The sequence below is a fragment of the Oryx dammah genome, unplaced genomic scaffold (assembly GCF_014754425.2).
Source record: "Oryx dammah isolate SB20612 unplaced genomic scaffold, SCBI_Odam_1.1 HiC_scaffold_5, whole genome shotgun sequence".
Classification (NCBI taxonomy): Eukaryota; Metazoa; Chordata; class Mammalia; order Artiodactyla; family Bovidae; genus Oryx; species Oryx dammah.
The window spans coordinates 13,882,728-13,903,413 of record NW_024070189.1 but is presented as its reverse complement, the minus strand read 5'-3'; the positions used below and the strand labels follow the sequence as shown (position 1 = coordinate 13,903,413).

The window sequence follows — 20,686 nt, the reverse complement described above, 5'->3', positions numbered from 1 at the left end:
GATACTATGTGGGGACTTGTTAGAAATGCAGGGTCTCAGGCCCCACCCCAGGCCTACTGAACCAGAGTCTACATTTTAAACAAGATTCTCAGGCAATCCAACACACATTAAAGTTGGAGAAGCCCTGGGTAGGGTAGGAAGAAGTTGCTTTTCTTGTCTCCCTTATCACGTGCCTATTATATGCCAGGTATTTGGCATTTTCTCATTTAACTCTTACAACACCTTCTAGAAATAGGTATTATCATCCACAACTTAGAGATAAGAAGTTAAAAGATGCTCAGGGTACAGTCCAGTCACACAGCTATTAACTCTCAGCCTTGGGATTTTTAACTTCATTTGGTCTGGATGTATAGTCTCACTCTTTGCTCATTCTGAGCCACTCCTAATTAAAATGGAATTTAAGTTGTTTTCATGGGTGTCTACACTTATCAGGAGGATTTTAGAAGCATAATAAATGTTGGTTGAAGAGCTGATGCCATTAAAGTTACGCAAGATGTGCTGCCTTTGTGAAGCTGTTGGCAGGGAAGGTGTAGGGGACTCTGCACAAGAATTACTTTACCTACCACTTTCTATGGACCATTTTTCTGATGCTTGTCTTTGGCAGCCAAACAAAGCAAAGGGTTAATCTTTGTGTTTCTCCACGCACGTGATGTGACACATTGCCAGCTTGGAACTGTCACAGTGAATGTCAGTCTGTGTCCTGTCAACAGGTGTCCTGATCAACCTTCAGCCAATACTCTGCTCTGGCTAAAAGCAACACTGTAAATACCCAACAGTCATGGGCTTCCGAAGGGGCTGTGATTAAGTCTCACATTCCAGTCCCTCCTTTCAAGGAAAAATGACTAAAGAAGAGACCGCAGAGGAACAACAGCAAATGACAAAAGACTGAGGAAGGCCTTGGAGCCAGTTTCCTGGGAAGAGGGGCATGAACACAAGTCAAGGTCAAGTCTCGCTGCCTGATTGAGCCTTCTCCCTGAGGGTCAGGGGGCTATAGTCTGGAACACATATTTTTTTGGCTATGCATTATTTCTCCCAAAGTTTAGTGAAATTATTTTTGAAGAGTTTCTACATTGTTAGAATGGACACTAAAGGAAAAAGGCTTTTATTTATAAGCTAGGACAAGATACACTAATCATTCATGGGGAGTCTAGACACCAGACAGGAGAGAGGCAGTGAATCCTGAGCTGGAGATGCAGAGAAATCAGAGGGGTAACAACCTGGCTGATGCTGGAGTCAAAACAAATTGAGTGACCTTCCAACTTCAGGGTTTAACACTCATAGGCCATCCATAGGTCTTGCCTTTGATAAGGCTACTGATGTTTAACTGGAAAACTTACTATACAGAAATAGAATATCAAATGGCTGAGGCTGGGGGTATGACAGGAAGTGGAAGGAGAGAGAATTGTTGGGGAGATCCTAGGAATGATAACATGAAATCCAGTTCCTTTTTGTGACTTCTATCAGATTATAACACCTGAGAGTTAAAAAAAGAAAAAAACCAAATAACCCCTGAGTTGACTTTACACATCAGACTTCTTAATCACTCTCCATTGCTCCACGTTGCTTTCTCAGACACATGTAATAGACCCTGTTCTGGACTAAATATTTGTGTCTCTCACACATTCATATGCTGAAGCCCTAACTCACAATTTGATGTTATTAGAATTTGGGAACACAGGGAGATAGTCAGGTTTAGATGAGGTTATGAGGGTTGAAGTGAGGTGAAGTCGCTCAGTCGTGTCCGACTCTTTGCGACCCCATGGACTGTAGCATACCATGCTCTTCCATCCATGGGATTTTCCAGGCAAGAGTACTGGAGTGGGGTGCCATTGCCTTCTCCAGTGGATCTTCCCGACCCAGGGATCAAACCTGGGTCTCCCACATTGTAGGTAGACGCTTTACCATCTGAGCCACAAGGGAAGTCCTTATGAGGGTTAGATGTAACCTTATGAGGTTAGATGTAAACTAATAGCTCAGTTGGTAAAGAATACACCTGTAATGCAGGAGATCCTGGTTCGATTCCTGGGTCTGGAAGATGCCCTGGAGAAGGGATAGGCTACTCAATCCAGTATTCTTGGGTTTCCCTTGTGGCTCAGCTGAAAAAGAATCCGCTTGCAATGCGGGAAACCTGGGTTCAATCCTTGGGTTGGGAAGATCCCCTGGAGAAGGGAAAGGCTACCCACTCCAGTATTCTGGCCTGGAGAATGCCAGGGGGTTGCAAAGATCTTCATGGCAAATAGATGGAGAAACAGTGGAAACAGTGACAGACAATATTTTTGGGCTCCAAAATCACTGCAGATGGTGACTGTAGCCACGAAACTAAAAGACACTTACTCCTTGGAAGGAAAGTTATGACAAACCTAGGCAGCATATTAAAAAGCAGAGACATTACTTTGCCAAGGCTTTGGTTTTTCCAGTAGTCATGTATGGATATGAGAGTTGGACTATAAAGAAAGCTGAGTGCAGAATTGATGCTTTTGAACTGTGGTGTTGGAGGAGACTCTTGAGAGTGCCTTGGACTGCAAGGAGATACAACCAGTCCATCCTAAAGGAGATCAGTCCTGAATGTTCATTGGAAGGACTGATGTTGAAGCTGAAACTCCAATACTTTGGCCACCTGATGCAAAGAGCTGACTCATTTGAAAAGACTCTGACACTGGAAAAGATGGAGGGCAGGAGGAGAAGGGGATGACAGAGGATGAGATGGTTGGATGGCATCACTGACTCAATGGACATGAGTCTGAGTGAGCTCCAGGAGTTGGTGATGGACCTGGAGGCCTGGTGTGCTGCAGTCCATGGGGTTGCAAAGTCAGACATGACTAAGTGACTGAAGTGAACTGAACTGATGAGGGTTAGAGCCTCACGATGGGACTGGTATCTTTATAAGAGCAGAAGGAGACAACACAGTTTCCTCTCTTAGCCTTGTGAGGACACAGCAAGAAGGCTGCCATTTGTAAACCAGGAAGAGGTCTCTCACCAAAACACTGATTCTGCCAGCAACTTTATCTTGGATCTGTGAGAAATACTATTACATTTCTGTTGTTTAAGCCACCCAGTCTGTGGTATTTTGTTCCAGCAGCCCAAGCTGACTAAAACCAAGCTCTTCAGTGGTTTTGAATAATTTTCTATCAATAAGAAGACAATTTGCTATGCAGTTGATAGGCATTATTGTGGGTACTTTCTTTCTCACTGTGTTTTGAAATTTGAACACGAGTCTCCAGAGGAGTGACAAGATCTCTAAGCAAGTCTTTCATTAAGTGAGGTTCCCCTCTTCCTCCAGCTTTCTTTCTGATTATAAAGTTCAGCATTAAAGCTTCATAGAAGGCAGTTGACCAATAAAGACATCCAACAGTGTGGACACCTTAACAGGCCAGCCTTTGACCCTTTCCAGCAGAAAGCCTCAATTAGCTTCAGCAAAGGCAGCGACTTCACTTGCGCTTGAACACATACTGCATGCTTTTTTCCCCTGTGCTTTGGTTCAGTCCTCCTTCCTACCCTGAGTGTTGTTTCTGCCTTCCTCTCTAGCCATCCAATTTACTCTCAAATTTCAGAGGAAATGCCACCTCCTCCATCATGCCTTACTGCCTGATTCCAGCCCACATGAATGGCCTTTCTTGTGCTCTTATTCCATCAGTGGCCCTGTGTCTTAGCACTTAATCTCCTATAAGCCATGCTAATAAAATGGATGTGGTGCTCCTGGCTAAATTTATCAAGTCAGACTTGGTTGGGCTTACTTCTGGCCAGAGGAATGAAATGCCTTGGGATAACAATTCATCTTATAGAGAAGAGCTGTATGTTATTTACCTCACAGCAGATTGTGATTCCAGAGGACAGGGACTCTGGTTCATTCTTCTCTGTATCCTCCTTGGTATCTAGCACAGGCCTGTTCATCTAGAAGCAGTTGCTGAATTCATCTGGACTCTAAACAATACTCCACATCTGAACCGTGCAATGGAATGAACACACAGAAGAGAGGTGAAAGTACTCTTGGAGTACTTTTACAGTACAATTCATGGAGAGATTAAGACTTTCTTCTAGAATAGGAGATTTCTTATATGAACCACCATGGTGCCCACACAGCATGGGTGTGTTGGTGGTAGCCATGTCTCAGCTGGAGATGGCTGAGTAGGTGCAGGAAGATAAAGCCTGGGTAAGGGTGATTGCTAGTTGCTTGCCAGCTAGGGTTTTACTTTCATGATAACTAGAGCTTATGGGTATGCTGAACAGAGATCTAAGTAATTTTGTCTTAAAGTATCAGTTCTCCATTTATGTTGACTGCCTGGAGCATAGTGTTTTTTTTTTTTTTTTTTTTTTAACTTTTTTTTTGGAGCATAGTGTTGAAAAGGATTTGAAAGTAGTCTCTCTGGGATCAGTGGAACAGAACGCACAATTAACCAGCAATGAGGCCCTGGTCTATCTGAGGACCCTGACCTTGATGGCATAGAGTCAAAAAGGAAAAAAAAAAAAGTCAAAATAGGCCTTTGCACATAAAGATTTACAGTTTGATTGCTGAAATAATGAATTCATAATATAATTTGTTAACAAAATATTAGACTGCTACATTGTGTAACAGAATGATTTTAAGGTAATATTTAGAGCTCTAAAATTTATGGCACAATAACTAAGTTGGACTATAAAGAAAGCTGAGCACTGAAGAATTGATGCTTTTGAACTGTGGTGTTGGAGAAGACTCTTGAGAGTCCCTTGGACTGCAAGGAGATCCACCCAGTCCATCCAAAAGGAAATCAGTCCTGAATATTCATTGGCAGGACTGATGTTGAAGCTGAAACTTCAATACTTTGGCTACCTGATGCGAAGAACTGACTCATTTGAAAAGACCCTGATGCTGGGGAAGATTAAAGGCAGGAGGAGAAGGGGACGACAGAGGATGAGATGGTTGGATGGCATCACTGGACTCGATGGACATGGGTTTGGGTAAACTTTGAGAGTTGGTGATGGACAGGGAGGCCTGGTGTGCTGCAGTCCATGGGGTTGCAAAGAGTCAGACACGACTGAACTGAACTGAACTAAGTACATTTATGGAGAAAAGTAGATAAATGTTGACTGAAAAGGACAGAAAAAATTATGCAGACGAAGAGAGCCTAAGCTGAACCTCCTCAGAAAAATGAGATTTAGACCAGGATGGGGAAGGGGGTAGAAACTATGCTGCCCCCAAAAGTGAGAGTGGCATTTGACAAAAAGAGTAGGGAAAACAGTAATGCTTCAGTGGAGGAATTGTGTGTGGGAGCGATAGGAAAGTATGCCATGAAGAAGGGGGTACAATTTGATAAGCAACAGGGCAAGGGGACTTTGCTTCTTTTAGTAACTGGAAATTAATTATATTGTTCCAGTGCTCAAGCCTTATGCAAGTGGGTGAGAAAAGCAGGGGCACAGATTTCCTTTTCCTTTGTCTTTGAGGTGCTGTGCTGTCTGTAGAGGCTCCATTCATGAAAAACAAGGGCACAAACGCATGAAAAAATGTGTGATTGCTCTTATGCATCTGGGTGAGCCCAGGAAAAATGTTTCTCTGGTAGGAGCTTGGGCAGAAAAATCTACAAGGAGTGGGTAGGAGATGGAGGAAGAAGACTGCTCCTTTGGCAACCTGGAAGGAAGGAGCATGAAGCCTCTCAGAGGGTTTTTATCCTAAAAACTTCAGTTCAGTTCAGTTCAGTCACTCAGTCATGTCTGACTCTGTGACCCCATGAATAGCAGCACACCAGGCCTCCCTGTCCATTACCAGCTCCCGGATTTCACTCAAACTCATGTCCGTCAAGTCAGCGATGCCATCCAGCCATCTCATCCTCTGTCGTCCCCTTCTCCTCCTTCCCCAATCCCTCCCACCATCAGAGTCTTTTCCAATGAGTCAACTCTTCACATGAGGTGGCCAAAGTACTAGAGTTTCAGCTTTAGCATCATTCCTTCCAAAGAAATCCCAGGGCTGATCTCCTTTAGAATGGACTGGTTGGATATCCTTGCAGTCCAAGGGACTCTCAAGAGTCTTCTCCAACACCACAGTTCAAAAGCATCAATTCTATGGTGCTCAGCTTTCTTCACAGTCCAACTCTCACATCCATACATGACCACTGGGAAAACCATAGCCTTGACTAGATGGACCTTTGTTGGCAAAGTAATGTCTCTGCTTTTGAATATGCTATCTAGGTTGGTCATAACTTTCCTTCCAAGGAGTAAGTGTCTTTTAATTTCATGGCTGCAATTACCATCTGCAGTGATTTTGAAGTCCCAAAAAATAAAGTCTGACCCTGTTTCCACTGTTTCCCCATCTATTTCCCATGAAGTGATGGGACCAGATGCCATGATCTTCGTTTTCTGAATGTTGAGCTTTAGGGCAACTTTTTCACTCTCCACTTTCACTTTCATCAAGAGGCTTTTTAGTTCCTCTTCACTTTCTGCCATAAGGGTGGTGTCATCTGCATATCTGAGGTTATTGATATTTCTCCTGGCAATCTTGATTCCAGCTTGTGTTTCTTGCAGTCCAGCGTTTCTCATGATGTACTCTGCATGGAATTTAAATAAGCAGGGTGACAATATACAGCCCTGATGTACTCCTTTCCTATTTGGAACCAGTCTGTTGTTCCATGTCCAGTTCTAACTCTTGCTTCCTGACCTGCATATAGGTTTCTCACAAGGCAGGTCAGGTGGTCTGGTATTCCTATCTCTTTCAGAATTTTCCAGAGTTTTTTGTGATCCACAGTCAAAGGCTTTGGCATAGTCAATAAAACAGAAATAGATGTTTTTCTGGAACTCTCTTGCTTTTTACATGATCCAGCAGATGTTGGCAATTTGATCTCTGGTTCCTCTGCCTTTTCTAAATCCAACTTGAACATCTGGAAGTTCATGGTTCACGTACTGCTGAAGCCTGGCTTGGAGAATTTTGAGCATTACTTTACTAGCATGTGTTCAGTTCAATTCAGTCACTCAGTCGTGTCCGACTCTTTGTGACCCCATGAATCGCAGCACACCAGGCCTCCTGTCCATCACCAACTCCTAGAGTTCACTTTTAAACTCACGTCCTTTGAGTTGGTGATGCCATCCAGCCATCTCATCCTCAGTCATCCCCTTCTCCTCCTGCCCCTAATCCCTCCCAGCATCAGAGTCTTTTCCAATGAGTCAACTCTTCGCATGAGGTGGCCAAAGTACTGGAGTTTCAGCTTTAGCATCATTCCTTCCAAAGAACACCCAGGACTGATCTCCTTTAGAATGGACTGGTTGGATCTCCTTGCAGTCCAAGGGACTCTCAAGAGTCTTTTCCAGCACCACAGTTCAAATGCATCAATTCTTTGGCGCTTAGCTTTCTTCACAGTCCAACTCTCACATCCATATGTGACCACTGGAAAAACCATAGCCTTGACTAGATGGACCTTTGTTGGCAAAGTAATGTCTCTGCTTTTGAATATGCTATCTAGGTTAGTCATAACTTTCCTTCCAAGGAGTAAGTGTCATTTAATTTCATGGCTGCAATCACCATCTGCAGTGATTTTGGAGCCCCCCCAAATAAAGTCTGACACTGTTTCCACTGTTTCTCCATCTATTTCCCATGAAGTGATGGGACCAGATGCCATGATCTTCATTTTCTGAATGTTGAGCTTTAAGCCAACTTTTTCACTGTCTTCTTTCACTTTCATTAAGAGGCTTTACTAGAGTAACAGACGATTGCAATTGTGCAGCAGTTTGAGCATTCTTTGGCATTGCCTTTCTTTGGGATTGGAATGAAAACTGACCTTTTCCAGTCCTGTGGCCACTGCTGAGTTTTCCAGATTTGCTGGCATATTGAGTGCAGCACTTTCACAGCATCGTCTTTCAGGATTTGAAAGAGCTCAACTGGAATTCCATCACCTCCACTAGCTTTGTTCATAGTGATGTTTTCTAAGGCCCATTTGACTTCACATTCCAGGATGTCTGGCTCTAGGTGAGTGATCACACCATCATGATTATCTTAGTGATGAAGATCTTTTTTGTACAGTTCTTCTGTGTATTCTTGCCACCTCCTCTTAATATCTTCTGCTTCTGTTAGGTCCAGACCATTTCTGTCCTTCATCGAGCCCATCTTTACATGAAATGTTCCCTTGGTATCTCTAATTTTCTTGAAGAGATCTCTAGTCTTTCCCATTCTGTTGTTTTCCTCTATTTCTTTGCATTGATCGCTGAGGAAGGCTTTCTTGTCTCTCCTTGCTATTCTTTGGAACTTTGCATTCAGATGCTTATATCTTTCCTTTTCTCCTTTGCTTTTCACTTCCCTTCTTTTCACAGCTATTTGTAAGGCCTCCCCAGACAGCCATTTTGCTATTTTGCATTTCTTTTCCATGGGGATGGTCTTGATCCCTGTCTCCTGCACAATGCCACAAACCTCCATCCATAGTTCATCAGGCACTCTGTCTATCAGATCTAGTCCCTGAAACCTATTTCTCACTTCCACTGTTTAATCATAAGGGTTTTGATTTAGGTCATACCTGAATGGTCTAGTGGTTTTCTGTACTTTCTTCAATTTAAGTCTGAATTTGGCAATAAGGAGTTCATGATCTGAGCCACAGTCAGCTCCTGGTCTTGTTTTTGCTGACTGTATAGGGCTTCTCCATCTTTGGCTGGAAATAATATAATCAATCTGATTTTGGTGTTGACCATCTGGTGATGTCCATGTGTAGAGTCTTTTGTGTTGTTGGAAGAGGGTGTTTGCTGTGACCAGTGCGTTCTCTTGGCAAAACTCTATTAGTCTTTGCCCTGCTTCATTCTGTATTCCAAGGCCAAATTTGCCTGTTACCGTAGGTGTTTCTTGACTTCCTACTTTTGCATTCCATTCCCCTATAATGAAAAGGATATCTTTTTTGGGTATTAGTTCTAAAAGGTCTTGTAGGTCTTCAAAGAACCATTCAACTTCAGCTTCTTCAGTGTTATTGCATAGAAACCTGGAATGTTAGGTCCATGAATCCTAAAAACTTAAATCTTGTCATTTCCATAGATTGGGCATGATGGAGATGCCAACAGGGACACATGACCTATGTTTTCATATGGGAATTCTGAGATTTAGAAGATGTAAATGTGCCATGGATTATAGAGTTTGTTATAGGAGAGTCCTCAAGTACAGGTTTTGGTTCAAACTCAATGAAATGTGTACTGCATCTTGGCTCTCCCCATTTTATCCATAGGCAGGTAGTGTATGTAGGTAGTTAAAAGCTAGGACTCTGGAGCCAGTCCATCCTAAAGGAGATCAGTCCTGGGTGTTCACTGGAAGGATTGATGTTGACTCTGAAATTCCAATACTTTGGCCACCTGATATGAAGAGTTGACTCATGTGAAAAGACTCTGATGCTGGGAAAGATTGGGGGCAGGAGGAGAAGAGGACAACAGAGGATGAGATGGACATGGGTTTGGGTGGACTCCGGGAGTTGGTGATGGACAGGGAGGCCTGGAGTGCTGTGGTTCATGGGGTTGCAAAGAGTCAGACATGACTTAATGACTGAACTGAACTGAACTGGAGTCAGAATGCCTGGGTCTGAATCCGGTCTCTCCAGTGCCGAGATACCCACCAAGTGCCCCTATTCTGTGTGTAAAAGGCAGTATTTACAGGGTTGCTGTAAAGCTTAAAATGGAAAATGCTCAGAATAGAGCTTCACGCATAGTAAACACTAGAGGGCTAGCTGTTATTTGTGGTTGGAGAAGGTGAAGAAAGAAAGGAAAGGGCATGATTATGTGCTTGCACATTGCATCTTTGAAACTGACTGTTCCTAGATTGGAAACCGTATCATCAAACATTCCGAAAATAGTCTCATGTCTGAAAATTCTCTAATTGTACACGTTGGGCTATTTAATTTGTGTCTAAGATACGTGAAGAATTCAGAGATGGAAATGAGAAAACTCTTTTAATATCATTCACTGGTAAAGTCAAAGCTTCATAATAGCCAAAAAATAAAGGGAAGAAATACTACATGTCTCAAAATCTGGAAACACGGATGTTTGTCCAATTTTTCACTTTCTAATGAATGCTAATGGTAACAGACCTGCTCTTAGGAAAAACTACAGAAAGGGACTAACACTTATTTCAAATTAATGTTAATAACTCTTATGCTTCGGGAAAGTAGAAACATTATAGTTCATTGCCCAGTTCAATTACCTAATATGAGGTAAGTCCTGACTGGAAAGACAGTCATTTGTCAGCAATAAGGGATCTTAAAAGCTTGTCATAAATCTATCAGAAAAAAGGAGCCTATTTCTTTATGCCTTACATGAGCAAAAATTCTAGCTGGGTAAAAATTTCCTTTGCCAAAAACTAAGACAAATTGGAAAGGCTACCATTTTAGGATAAACCAGTTAGAGGCTTTCAAGATGAGAAACATAGTTTCAAATTGATTCTCTGCCTCCAAACAGATGGATTTATGATATGTAATGATTTAATATAATCTTTAACTATAAATTACTCTTAGCAGGTGATATTTTTAAATAAAATGAACAGCATTTTCTGTTCTAGCAATTCAATCACATATACCTTGCTTTTGTAAATGTGATCCCCTAGTTTTGTTGAGGAGAAACAGGAAAAGGATTCCCAAATAATTTAAGGAGCAAGCTCAAGGCATCTTACCAATTTGACATTCATGCAAAATTGGGTTCCTTTAGGTCTTGTGCTTGGCTTGGCAAACACCAGGACAGTAACGAACAGAGCCAGCTGTCTAAACATTTATAACCATTCTCAGGCTCTGACAAGTTCTGATCAGGCTAACGGAATCTTGCTGACACCGCTTATGTGTTGTGTACAACATGTAAGAAACTTGGGCCACGTCTTCTTTTCTGTAGACACTCTTGCAAAGGTAGCCACAACCACACACAGATATGAGATAGCCTAGAGTCTTGCTTTGTTCCCAGCATTAGTAGCTTTCTTTTAGTTATTCTCCAGAGTCAGTGCCTAGCTCCTGCAGCAGTTGGGCAGCTGATCATATTTCTTCTTTTGTTTCCTTTTTCTTTTCTTCTGATCGGGTCCCTGTTCTCCATCCTGAACACGTTTTCTGAGGGAATTAAGTCCTTTGGGTTGCTTTACAAAATTAACATCTTGGAAGACTCTCCAAAAAAAAAAAAAAACCAATTACATTGTTTTTGCTTTAATTTTCACCTTTAGAATTTAAAATTGACGAGCTAGAAATCATTTGGGGGAGAAATTTAAATAATACTTTTTTATTGGAGGATAAGTGCTTTACAATGTTGTGTTGGTTTCTGACATACAACAACATGAATCAGTCATAATTATATCTATATCCCCTCCCTTCTGCCTCCTAGCTCTAGGAGCTCCAGAGCTCCAGAGCACCAGGCCAGGCTCCTTGTGTTAAATGAAACTTAAAAAAAAAAAAAAAAAAAAAAAACTTTGGAAGTACAAGGTAACTTTTTAAGAGAGAGAATATCAAGGAACAAGATGGAATCACAAAGACAAAATAAAAGGTCATTAAATATACCACCATTAAAAGGCAGCACTTGAACTCCCAAGTGTGGTTTTCATGTATATTATGGTTCAGATGATGTCATCCAATCACAAAAGCTACACAGACTAAAAACCTGATGTAATCTGCTTAAGCAACTAGGAAATATATATCTTTCCCACGTACCACTGGGCATTGCATTTGCACTGTAAGTCAGAAAGAGAAAAACAAATATCCTATATTAACGCATGTATGTGGGATCTAGGAAAACAGAACAGAGGGACCTCGTTCCGGGGCAGGAACAGAGACACGGCCGTAGAGAACAGGTCTGTGGACACAGCAGGAGAAGGAAAGGGAGCGGAGGATGGATGGATTGGTAGATCAGGCTTGACATAAACAGACGACCATGTGTGAAACAGCTAGCTGCTGGAGATCTGCAGTACAGCACAGGGAGCTCAGCTGGGTGCTCTGCGGTGACCCAGATAGGTGGGGGTGCGTGGGGCTATGTGAATACTCATAGCTGATTCGCTTGGTTGCACAGCAGCACCTAACACAACACTGTAAAGCAATGATATGCCAATCTTTTTAAAAAAGAGAAGAGACTTTGTAGGACTATTGACTTTAGATAACAACCAAAGATCCAAGAAAACAAAAAACAAACAAAAGAGCAAACACTGTTGCTTTGCTGACCAGTTCTGTTTAGTTAAAATGGTCAAATCTGTGCAAACGCGGCTTTAGGTATGTCACGAACTTTCCCCCGGTATAGTCATTATAAGAAAGCTATCCGTGACCCTGCCACAGCTATTTAACTGGGTTTTTGTACAAGGCACAGACAGAGTTCAGCCCTAAAGGGCTTGATGTACACAGCCTCTGGTGATTCAGAGTTGAGAGTAGACTGAGAGAAGGAAAATAAGAACTGGCGATCTGAGTCACTTTGCCAGTGTGGTGTATGGGATAATTTGGGCTGCTCTACCAAGGCCAGGGGCTTCCCGGGTGGCTCAGATGGTAAAGAATCTGCCTGTAATGCAGGAGACCTGGGTTTGATTCCTGGGTTGGGAAGATCCGCTGGAGAAGGAAATGGCTACCCACTCCAGTACTCTTGGCTGGAGAATCTCATGGAAAGAGGACCCTGGCGTGCTACAGTCCATGGGGTCACAAAGAGTTGGACCTGACTGAGTGATATCAGAATACCAAGGTCAACCTGAGGCAGCGCTCTGGGGAAGTCGTCTGAGGTGGCTGTGTTTATTTTCAGAACCCCTTCTTCTGAAGAAGAAGATGCGCCCTCCTGTCTCACAGAGCTGTCCACTGAACGCTGTGTGCAATTAGGCTGTGATTAAGGTGTCAATGGATGATGGCTTAGTAAGTCCCAGTACCATTTATCTCGGCATATTTCACTTGACAACAGAAAAAGTCTTCCTCCTTTTTGAGAGGGAGAAAACCAGCGAATCAGCGACTAAAAAAGTCTGCTATACACCTGCTAGGTGCTTGGCCCTGTGAGGGATGCCTCTGGTGGCTACATAGAGGTCAAGCTATGGCTTTGCCCTCCTGGGCCTTGCAACTGAGATGTGGAAAAAAACATGCCAGCAAAACTATAACTCATGGGGCAGAGCCCTGTGCGAAAAATGTAAACTACACTATGCAGCCCATAAGTGCCAAAGGAGCGGTGACTAAATGATGGGTTCCCACAGCTGTGTAATGGGAAGGGATCAAAATAGGGATCAACTGATTATCATTGCAGAGGAAGGGAAAAACAAAGCGAAACCATAATGCAAACAGGATTCCAAGGACACCAGAGAGAGAATGCAGAAAACGACAGGGGCTGTAAGAATTGCCTATTTTGTCATTATTAAACTTTCAGTAGGACTGTTTTTACCCTCTTTTTCTTTTAAAATAGGAGTTTTACCTACCTTGACAGATTAAACTGATGTGAGCATTTGAACATGGAAGAAAAGGAATAAGAGCCTTTGGGGTTAAAATGTCAACATGAAATGTATTCAATAAAGAAGATTCTTTTATGAAAGGCTTCTAAAGTTGTCTTACATTTCTTAAATCAATCTGTAGCACATAATCAGTAAAACCGTATCATTTAAACAGAAAAATCATAACTTAGAAACTCACCCTTGTGCAGCTGTATCGTATTATGGGCTGTAACTTAACACATGAGTTTCAGAAGTTGTTAAAGTTGAGCTCAGGCTAACAAATCTTAACTGGTAAAAAAAAGAAGCCTATGGTGGGATGAGACGGCAGACCATGGAGAAGCACCAGACTTGATCCCAGGATTGGTGTCAATCAATATTCTTTTTGATTTGTTAAATCTTATTTATATATTAAGAAATAAATGTATTAAGACAGATGTTGCCATTAAGTGATCAAGAAGCCTCTTCCTTTTTTTCCATTTTGAAAAATTTTCCTCTGGCACTATTAGTAGTTAAACTCTGCCAAATGTATCTTTACTGAAAAGAGGAGAAGAGAACAGTGCTTATGCCACAGATAGCTGAACCGAAATCTGCATTTTTCTCTTGAAATAAGTCAAAATAAAAACAGTTGTATCCTACAATAAAGTAAAACTAACATTTGAATAGGCTTCTCTAGTAGAACAGGCATTCACAGTTTAGATGCTAAAATTATCAGAGTTCAAATTATTGTAATTAAGATGTAGTCATTAATCCAAAATGAGCTAGCAAGAAGTAGAGGTTTTTGTTTTTTGTGTTTTAACCATGCTCTTTCCAGCACACTTTCTGTGGTGGAATGCAACGCAATACGTGGAGGGATTTTACTGCACAAGGGCCTTCATCTCTCACTTCCTACTCCATTCCTTTACGTGAAATGCAGAAACCATAAATGTATCATCAAATTTATAGATTTCCGATAACTATGCTAAAAAGCATGGGGCGGGGAAAATACTTGACTCTTGAGAATTTTTCCTCTCTTGCATTCTATACAGCCAGAATCACGATTACTAAGACATTTTTAATAGGTCTACAGTCTGGTCCAATTTTTCCAAAGGGTAAAAATGTACTTTTTGAAGTATTCACCTAACTGGGATAAATATAAGCTTTCATACAGAAAAGTTGTCTCCTCAAATGGAAGAGTTAACAGACTTCAAATATGTGACAAATTTTTCTTCTCATTGTGCAATGTTTAGTAAAGGTTCCACCTAATTTGTTTTCATTGCAAAATTTTGGGGAACATTAGTGAAATCTAACACATTACTTTATAAATCAGTGCTAGAAACCAACACATTCTCAGGGTTTCGGTGACAACTAAGATAGTTTGTAACTATCTGTTTGAGAAAGTTTGTCATAATTTTGGCTTTATTTAGTGAAAGTGGTTTCTCCCTATAGGCATGTTTACATTTATAACTCTTGTCTCTTGCCTGAATGGGCAAAAGGATTCTTGCTGTAAAAAAGCTGCAATTCTTCCCAACTTAATATCAGGAAATGTACCTTCAACAGATGTCAATACAATCTTTTCCCCAATACAACATAATGCCCCATGCTTTCAGAACTAATCTAGGATCACTGTTAACTCCAACAGCTCCCTGTTGCCTACGCTGGAGTGTGATTCCACCTGCCTTTTCAGCCTTGTCGCCACCTGCCCTGATGCGTCGTTCTTGTATTGCCTGATCTGCCTTTCGGCAAACTGTTCTCTCTCTTCAAAAAATTCCCTTCCCCTCTCACTCCCCTATTACACTGCCACTCAGATAAGCTTATTTAATGGACTCTCTCCAAATACCCAGAAAGGTCCATTTCAGTCCCACCTCTGTTTTCCCGACAGACACTGCCATGACCGCACAAATGGTGTAGCAACATAACTCTTGCGAGAGCCAATGTCTTGTTTCAGTTAAAGGTGAGAAGTTGGAATATAGAATTTGAATCCTGGCTGTATCATTTCATTAGGTGTGGCCTTGAGCAGGTCACCTTAAGCTCCAGCAACTTCACTTCTCTCACTATAAATCACAATAGTACCTACATTATTGACATGCTGTGAAGAATAAACATTCTTAGCATAGTGTCTTAATCATAGGATGAAGACTTGACATCCCCGCATTACTAATGATGCATGAAGAAAGATCCCAAAGATGGCAGATAAGCTTATGATGCTCTTGCAATTGGAAGAGTTAACAGGATAGGATCTGAAAATGAAGACATCTTGAAATCAGGGGGTGGTGACTTCCTTTGGGCAATCATGTGAGAATCTGTTAAACTATGGCCAACAGATAGTAAGCTTACACACAAACTCAAGAAAGCTGACAAAGGCTGCTTTTAGGATAGTTCATCTTAGGTTGTGACGCATGACACAAGAAAAGAAATTGGATGCTGCACAAAGCCAAGAATGGAAGGCAACATGGACATATGGCTTACTTCCTCTGCAAAGAGATTCTGTTGGGCAGTACAGACTCCTAGAGATACCTGTTACAAAGTGGAGACATTCAGGCAGTGGAGAACAGTCCCATGTCAGCTTAGATGAACAAATTACAAACCTAGAGCCCACCTCATTTAAAATTTCTTTCCATTATTTTTCATTTGAAACTCGAAATAGAGAAAAAGGGGAAAATGTCATGAAATTCATTTCCTTTCAGGAAAGAAAATAAACAAATTACAAGTTTTGTCAGATGAACACCTTGCCTAAAATAAACTAGAGATTTAATGCAATACAAAATGCCACGTGGAAGACCTCGTTGGCTGAGAAAAGCATTCATATTTTATTTCTTTAAATGAATATAACTATCCCCATGTGCATTGGTCTCAGACCAGAAAACTCTCTGGGTACTTTTCCTGACCAACTTGAAGAGAAAATTCAATTTACTATTGCTTGTTTTTACACAAATTGAAAGCCAAGTGAGGGAAACAAATTAATCAAATGTACCTCTCTTATATTCTACGTTTCAGAAGAATAAAAGGATAAAAAAAAAAAAAACTACCTTTGCATTTACAGAAGAGAAATTTAGAAAAATACAGAATGTTATTATTTTCCTATGTTCCTTTGTTCAACTGTGTATGGTTTCAAACATCATTGAACTGGCCTTTCATCTTGCAGGAAAGCAAGGTAGTAATTTTTCTTATGGAGTTGGCAGTGATGTGCTGAGGTGCTCAGTTCTTCCCTTTTGGCAAAAAAAACGGCTGGTCTGGGGTCGGGGGATAAGGAGCCAGGAGTGACTAGAGGAGAGGAGGCTGCTTAGAACCTGCTGGTCAAGGTTGATGGTGACTTTTTACAGGCCGGGTAAAGCAGGCGTGCGGTGGTAGCAACTTACGGCTGTGCCAAAGAAAATGAGTCCATGTGCTAAACCCTGGCATATGCATGGTAGGTTGCCAAGGCACGGCATAGGCCCTTGTGAAGTCTGCCTCAGCAAGTACGTGAACCTGTTCCCATTTATTCCACGAGGATGGTGAGTGGTTGGATGTTTCGATAACATAAAAAAATCCCTGGCACAGAAATCTGCCATTTGGCTTACTTTCATTTAGTCATTTTTCAGATTAGAAACACCTGAAGGGAGAGGCTCAGTAGTTAAAATTCACGCCTATTAAGCCTTGCAAGCAGTCGCAGAGTGTAAGCCCATTCTAGGGTAAGCAGGCAATACTCTCTGATTAAATTTAAGTTCCGTGTTAATAAACAAAATGTGTGACACTTCTTTTCTTTGCCGCATAAAAGAGTTTCCACAAAGGCCTAGATGACAGGGCATAAGTTACTTTTTATTTTAACCCTTTTCTATCTTACTTTCTCTGGTAAACCGTAAACAGCTGCTGGGATTTAGTTGGATTCAGAAAGTGGTCCATATAATTTCAGATGAAGTTTCTTAAATTCACAATGAACTCAGTGAAACATTTTACCTCTATTTCTTTTTACTGTTTCCACTATCCAAACCCTCAGCGCAAGATCCCTGGTCCTCTACAATTTATCCAAAGTCTTAAGTCGAGAGCCCTTTCACCCTTCACTAGTGAATTCAGTGCTATGGTTGGAGATATGCAGTCTTTCCTTGCCTCTTCACTTAAAAAACATGCCAAACCTGAATAGATTCCAGGCTAGACGGGAGGGGTTGGGGAGAGATTTTTGTCAGTTCTAACACAGCTATTGACACATGCTTGAAAACAGTATTTAAAAGAAAGCAAGAAAATTAGAAACCAAGAGAACAAGAGAGAAATAAAGGAAGAAAGAAAAAAGAGCAGATTTCTCACTTTATGCCTTAGAGGGCAAATTGGTTACAATTTAATTTCTAGGAAGAATATTTTATAGAATAAAATTGCCTAACATTTCTGCATCACACATATGAGAAATATAAACTAAAAGGACATCTGGAAACGAACATTATTCAGCAATCAGAAAGCAAAAATCCAAACCATTGATGTTTTGATGGAGACAAACATATGAGATTCCCAAAGAAGAAAGCTGTAACTTATTGAAGTTAAAAAAAAAAAAATTCCATATGTATTTTACCTTTTGGGCAGCTCCATAGCAAAGTTCTGTTTCAGAAGCCCTTTGTAATATGAACCCCACTGTAGATAAGATACAAGGCGAAGATAGTCTGTCTTGCAGCAGCAGGAAGTCAAATTGGTTCCAGAAACAGTTACATGACAAATGGTTTAATAGTATTGCCAGAATTGGAAATCTTGATTGAATTACTTTTCATAATCATTAAAAAAAGATTTTGAAATAACTCTGCCCTGCATAGTTGTTTGTTTTGTGTGTGTGTGTGTGTGTGTGTGTGTGTGTGTGTGTGTGTGTAGGGGGAACATGTTGCTGTAGAGGTGGGAAGACATTTTATTGGCCTTTTAACTAAAGTGTTATCATTTGTTATCAAAATTTAAGAGCTCAGCGGTGATTTATTGTTAACTTTTGTTTGCAACAAAACAGTTCAAACACAGTACATTTTTAACAAAACTAATACATGGCACAGAGGACTAAACAGGTTTAAAAGGGGATATATCTTATTATCGTCTTCAAGTTATTTTTTGTTTTAATCCTAGTACCAATCAGCTTTAATTTATTTTAAAGAGCATCTGGAAAAGTTCATCAAGTCTGAGGCGAGTCTTAGACTTTAGGACAGACTTCTAAACTGTTAGCAAGATGTATCATTGAAAAAAGTAACCCAGCGACTGATACTCGTAGGTGAAATGAAATCATTCTCCTGACTGAAGTCAGGAACAAGTTAAATACCACTTAGACCACAGCACACGACTACAGAGATTTAGGAGAAAACATACTTAAATAAGATGTGACTAGACATTTAGGATTATTTTCTAAAACAGTCTAAAAAAACTTTTTTCCCCTGCAGTACTTACAGTCTTTGAAGACCAGAGCCGGGTCTCTGTGAGGCAAGACTTGGGCAATGATGTGTCTCAGGGATTCCAAGGTTCTGTCCATCTTGTGTCTGCCTGTGCGAGCCTGCTGCACAGTGCCCTCATGCCTGGATTCTTGTAGTCCTGGTCTGAATTTGTGCAGCTCATTGATGCACAGGATTACCAAAGAATCTCTTTTAACATCTGCCAATCAGACATTTCCCAGAATCTAAAGACCCCTCAGGGGGCCCTCCTCCCAGGCTCACTTATCTTTGTTGTATGCTGAGCTAATTAGCTCTAAAGGCTGGCTGACAGGCGGGTTCCCATTGCTTCCTTCTGTTAAACACACCCACCTACAGGCTAGCTGGGGAAGCTCACTAATCATGCGAACAGCCTTCCTCTCCAACCAGATTTTGCCTGAATGGTGTGCAGTTTTCTGACTTCGGTATTTCTTTTGGTCATTCATCTTCTGATGTGCTGTCTTCGGGTACATAGAATCAGGAAGATGATTTCTCAAGAAAGTTTCCTTAGTAGCAAAGGAATTTCCAGCTTAGAATCCATATAATCTAAACTCTTCTTTGGTAAAAGTGCTATAAAGACTGTGGATGTAGCCAGGCTCTAGATCATGCTTTCAGTTTGAATTCAGAAGCATCTCTTTGGGAGCCAAGTGTTTAATTTTTTCATCCACCCAAATTATAGTCACTTTTGATGGGCAGTGACAAGTAAAATTTCATAGTCTGTCTTTTGGCTTTGCCTGGGAACATTGTTTCCCTCTTTATCCTTCAAGGCAAATCATTCCCAAGATTGATTTTAATGAATTCTGATATCATTCACTTCTCTTCATGATAACTTTTTATACTAAAAATTCCAGGAGAAGTAAAAATATATGTTTCAAAGAATATAGGTGGTTACAAAAACATCTGAAGAAAACAAAGCTGCTTTTTCTATTGAGGTCCTACACTGCTCACAACAATATTAAATAGTCTTTTCACAGGAGACATGTCATAGAATTCCACTGCAGTAACAAGGTTTTACACCAGATATAAAAGAATTGATTTCAGTGGCTGTAACCCACGTTAGTTGAAGGATTATTGAGGACTTCTTTACTTTTATTTAAAGTATTATTCCAGGGTAGGCACAAGAAATTGTTTTCCAATTTCCAGATTCCATAATCATGTTGTACCATATGATTAACTGAATGCAGTCCTTTAAAGACTATATAAAATGTTTTCAATGTGATCAGTTTCTTCAGCTAGTTGGTAGAAGGGGTGGGCTTAATAAAAGGAAACAGAAGGAATGAGGCTAGAATAGTAATGCCTATTATAAGGACTGTCACTTAGTAAATGCCCACAGGAATATGTATATCCCACAAGGGCTGCCCCAGAGTGCAAAGATAGTATAAAGAAAATCAGTTGAAAGAATCACACTTCACGTTAAGACACAGGTGTACTTTACATGCGCTGTAATATGAAATCATCAATGTCCTTGCCATCTAGTTTATAATTTAAGAGAAACTGGATGGCTTGTAGATTAAAAACTATTATATACTGATTGGACATGAAGTATAAATGAATGCATAATATTTTCAGTATGATAACTGAATTGGAAACATTCCCATTGGAAGAAAAACAACAACAACAACAACAAAAAGTACAGCATTCTCAAAGAAGACTGATAATCTAAAAGCAGAAAAATTAGAAACGATTAATGCTGGGATTTTAATCAATAATGGACTTTTTATGGGATTAAATTTAATTCCAGTAGTACTTTAGATGTGTAAGGTGGAGGAAGGAACACTGAATTTGGCATTAGTATGATCTGGGATTTGATTTTTGTTATCTGTGTAACTTTCAGAAAGTCACTCATCTGCTTGGGACTTGGAATCCTCATCTAAAAAATTAGGGGTTTGTGCCAGACGCTCTCTTTTAGACCCAACATCTGTGACTCTATGGTTACATTGCAAATGAGCACAAATATTAACATACATTTTCT

The 20,686-nt window shown here is 40.7% G+C and overlaps 1 protein-coding gene across 1 annotated transcript in view; it reads right to left on the bottom strand.

The window, feature by feature from the left end:
* LIX1 (limb and CNS expressed 1) overlaps positions 1 to 19,025 on the bottom strand; it is a 55,883-nt gene extending 36,858 nt beyond the window's left edge. Inside the window, exon 1 of the mRNA XM_040239366.1 lies at positions 18,698 to 19,025. Within this exon, the coding sequence (XP_040095300.1) occupies positions 18,698 to 18,779 (82 nt within the window). The 5' untranslated portion in view covers positions 18,780 to 19,025. The remainder of the gene's footprint in view (positions 1 to 18,697) is intronic.
* Positions 19,026 to 20,686: the final 1,661 nt, after the last annotated feature.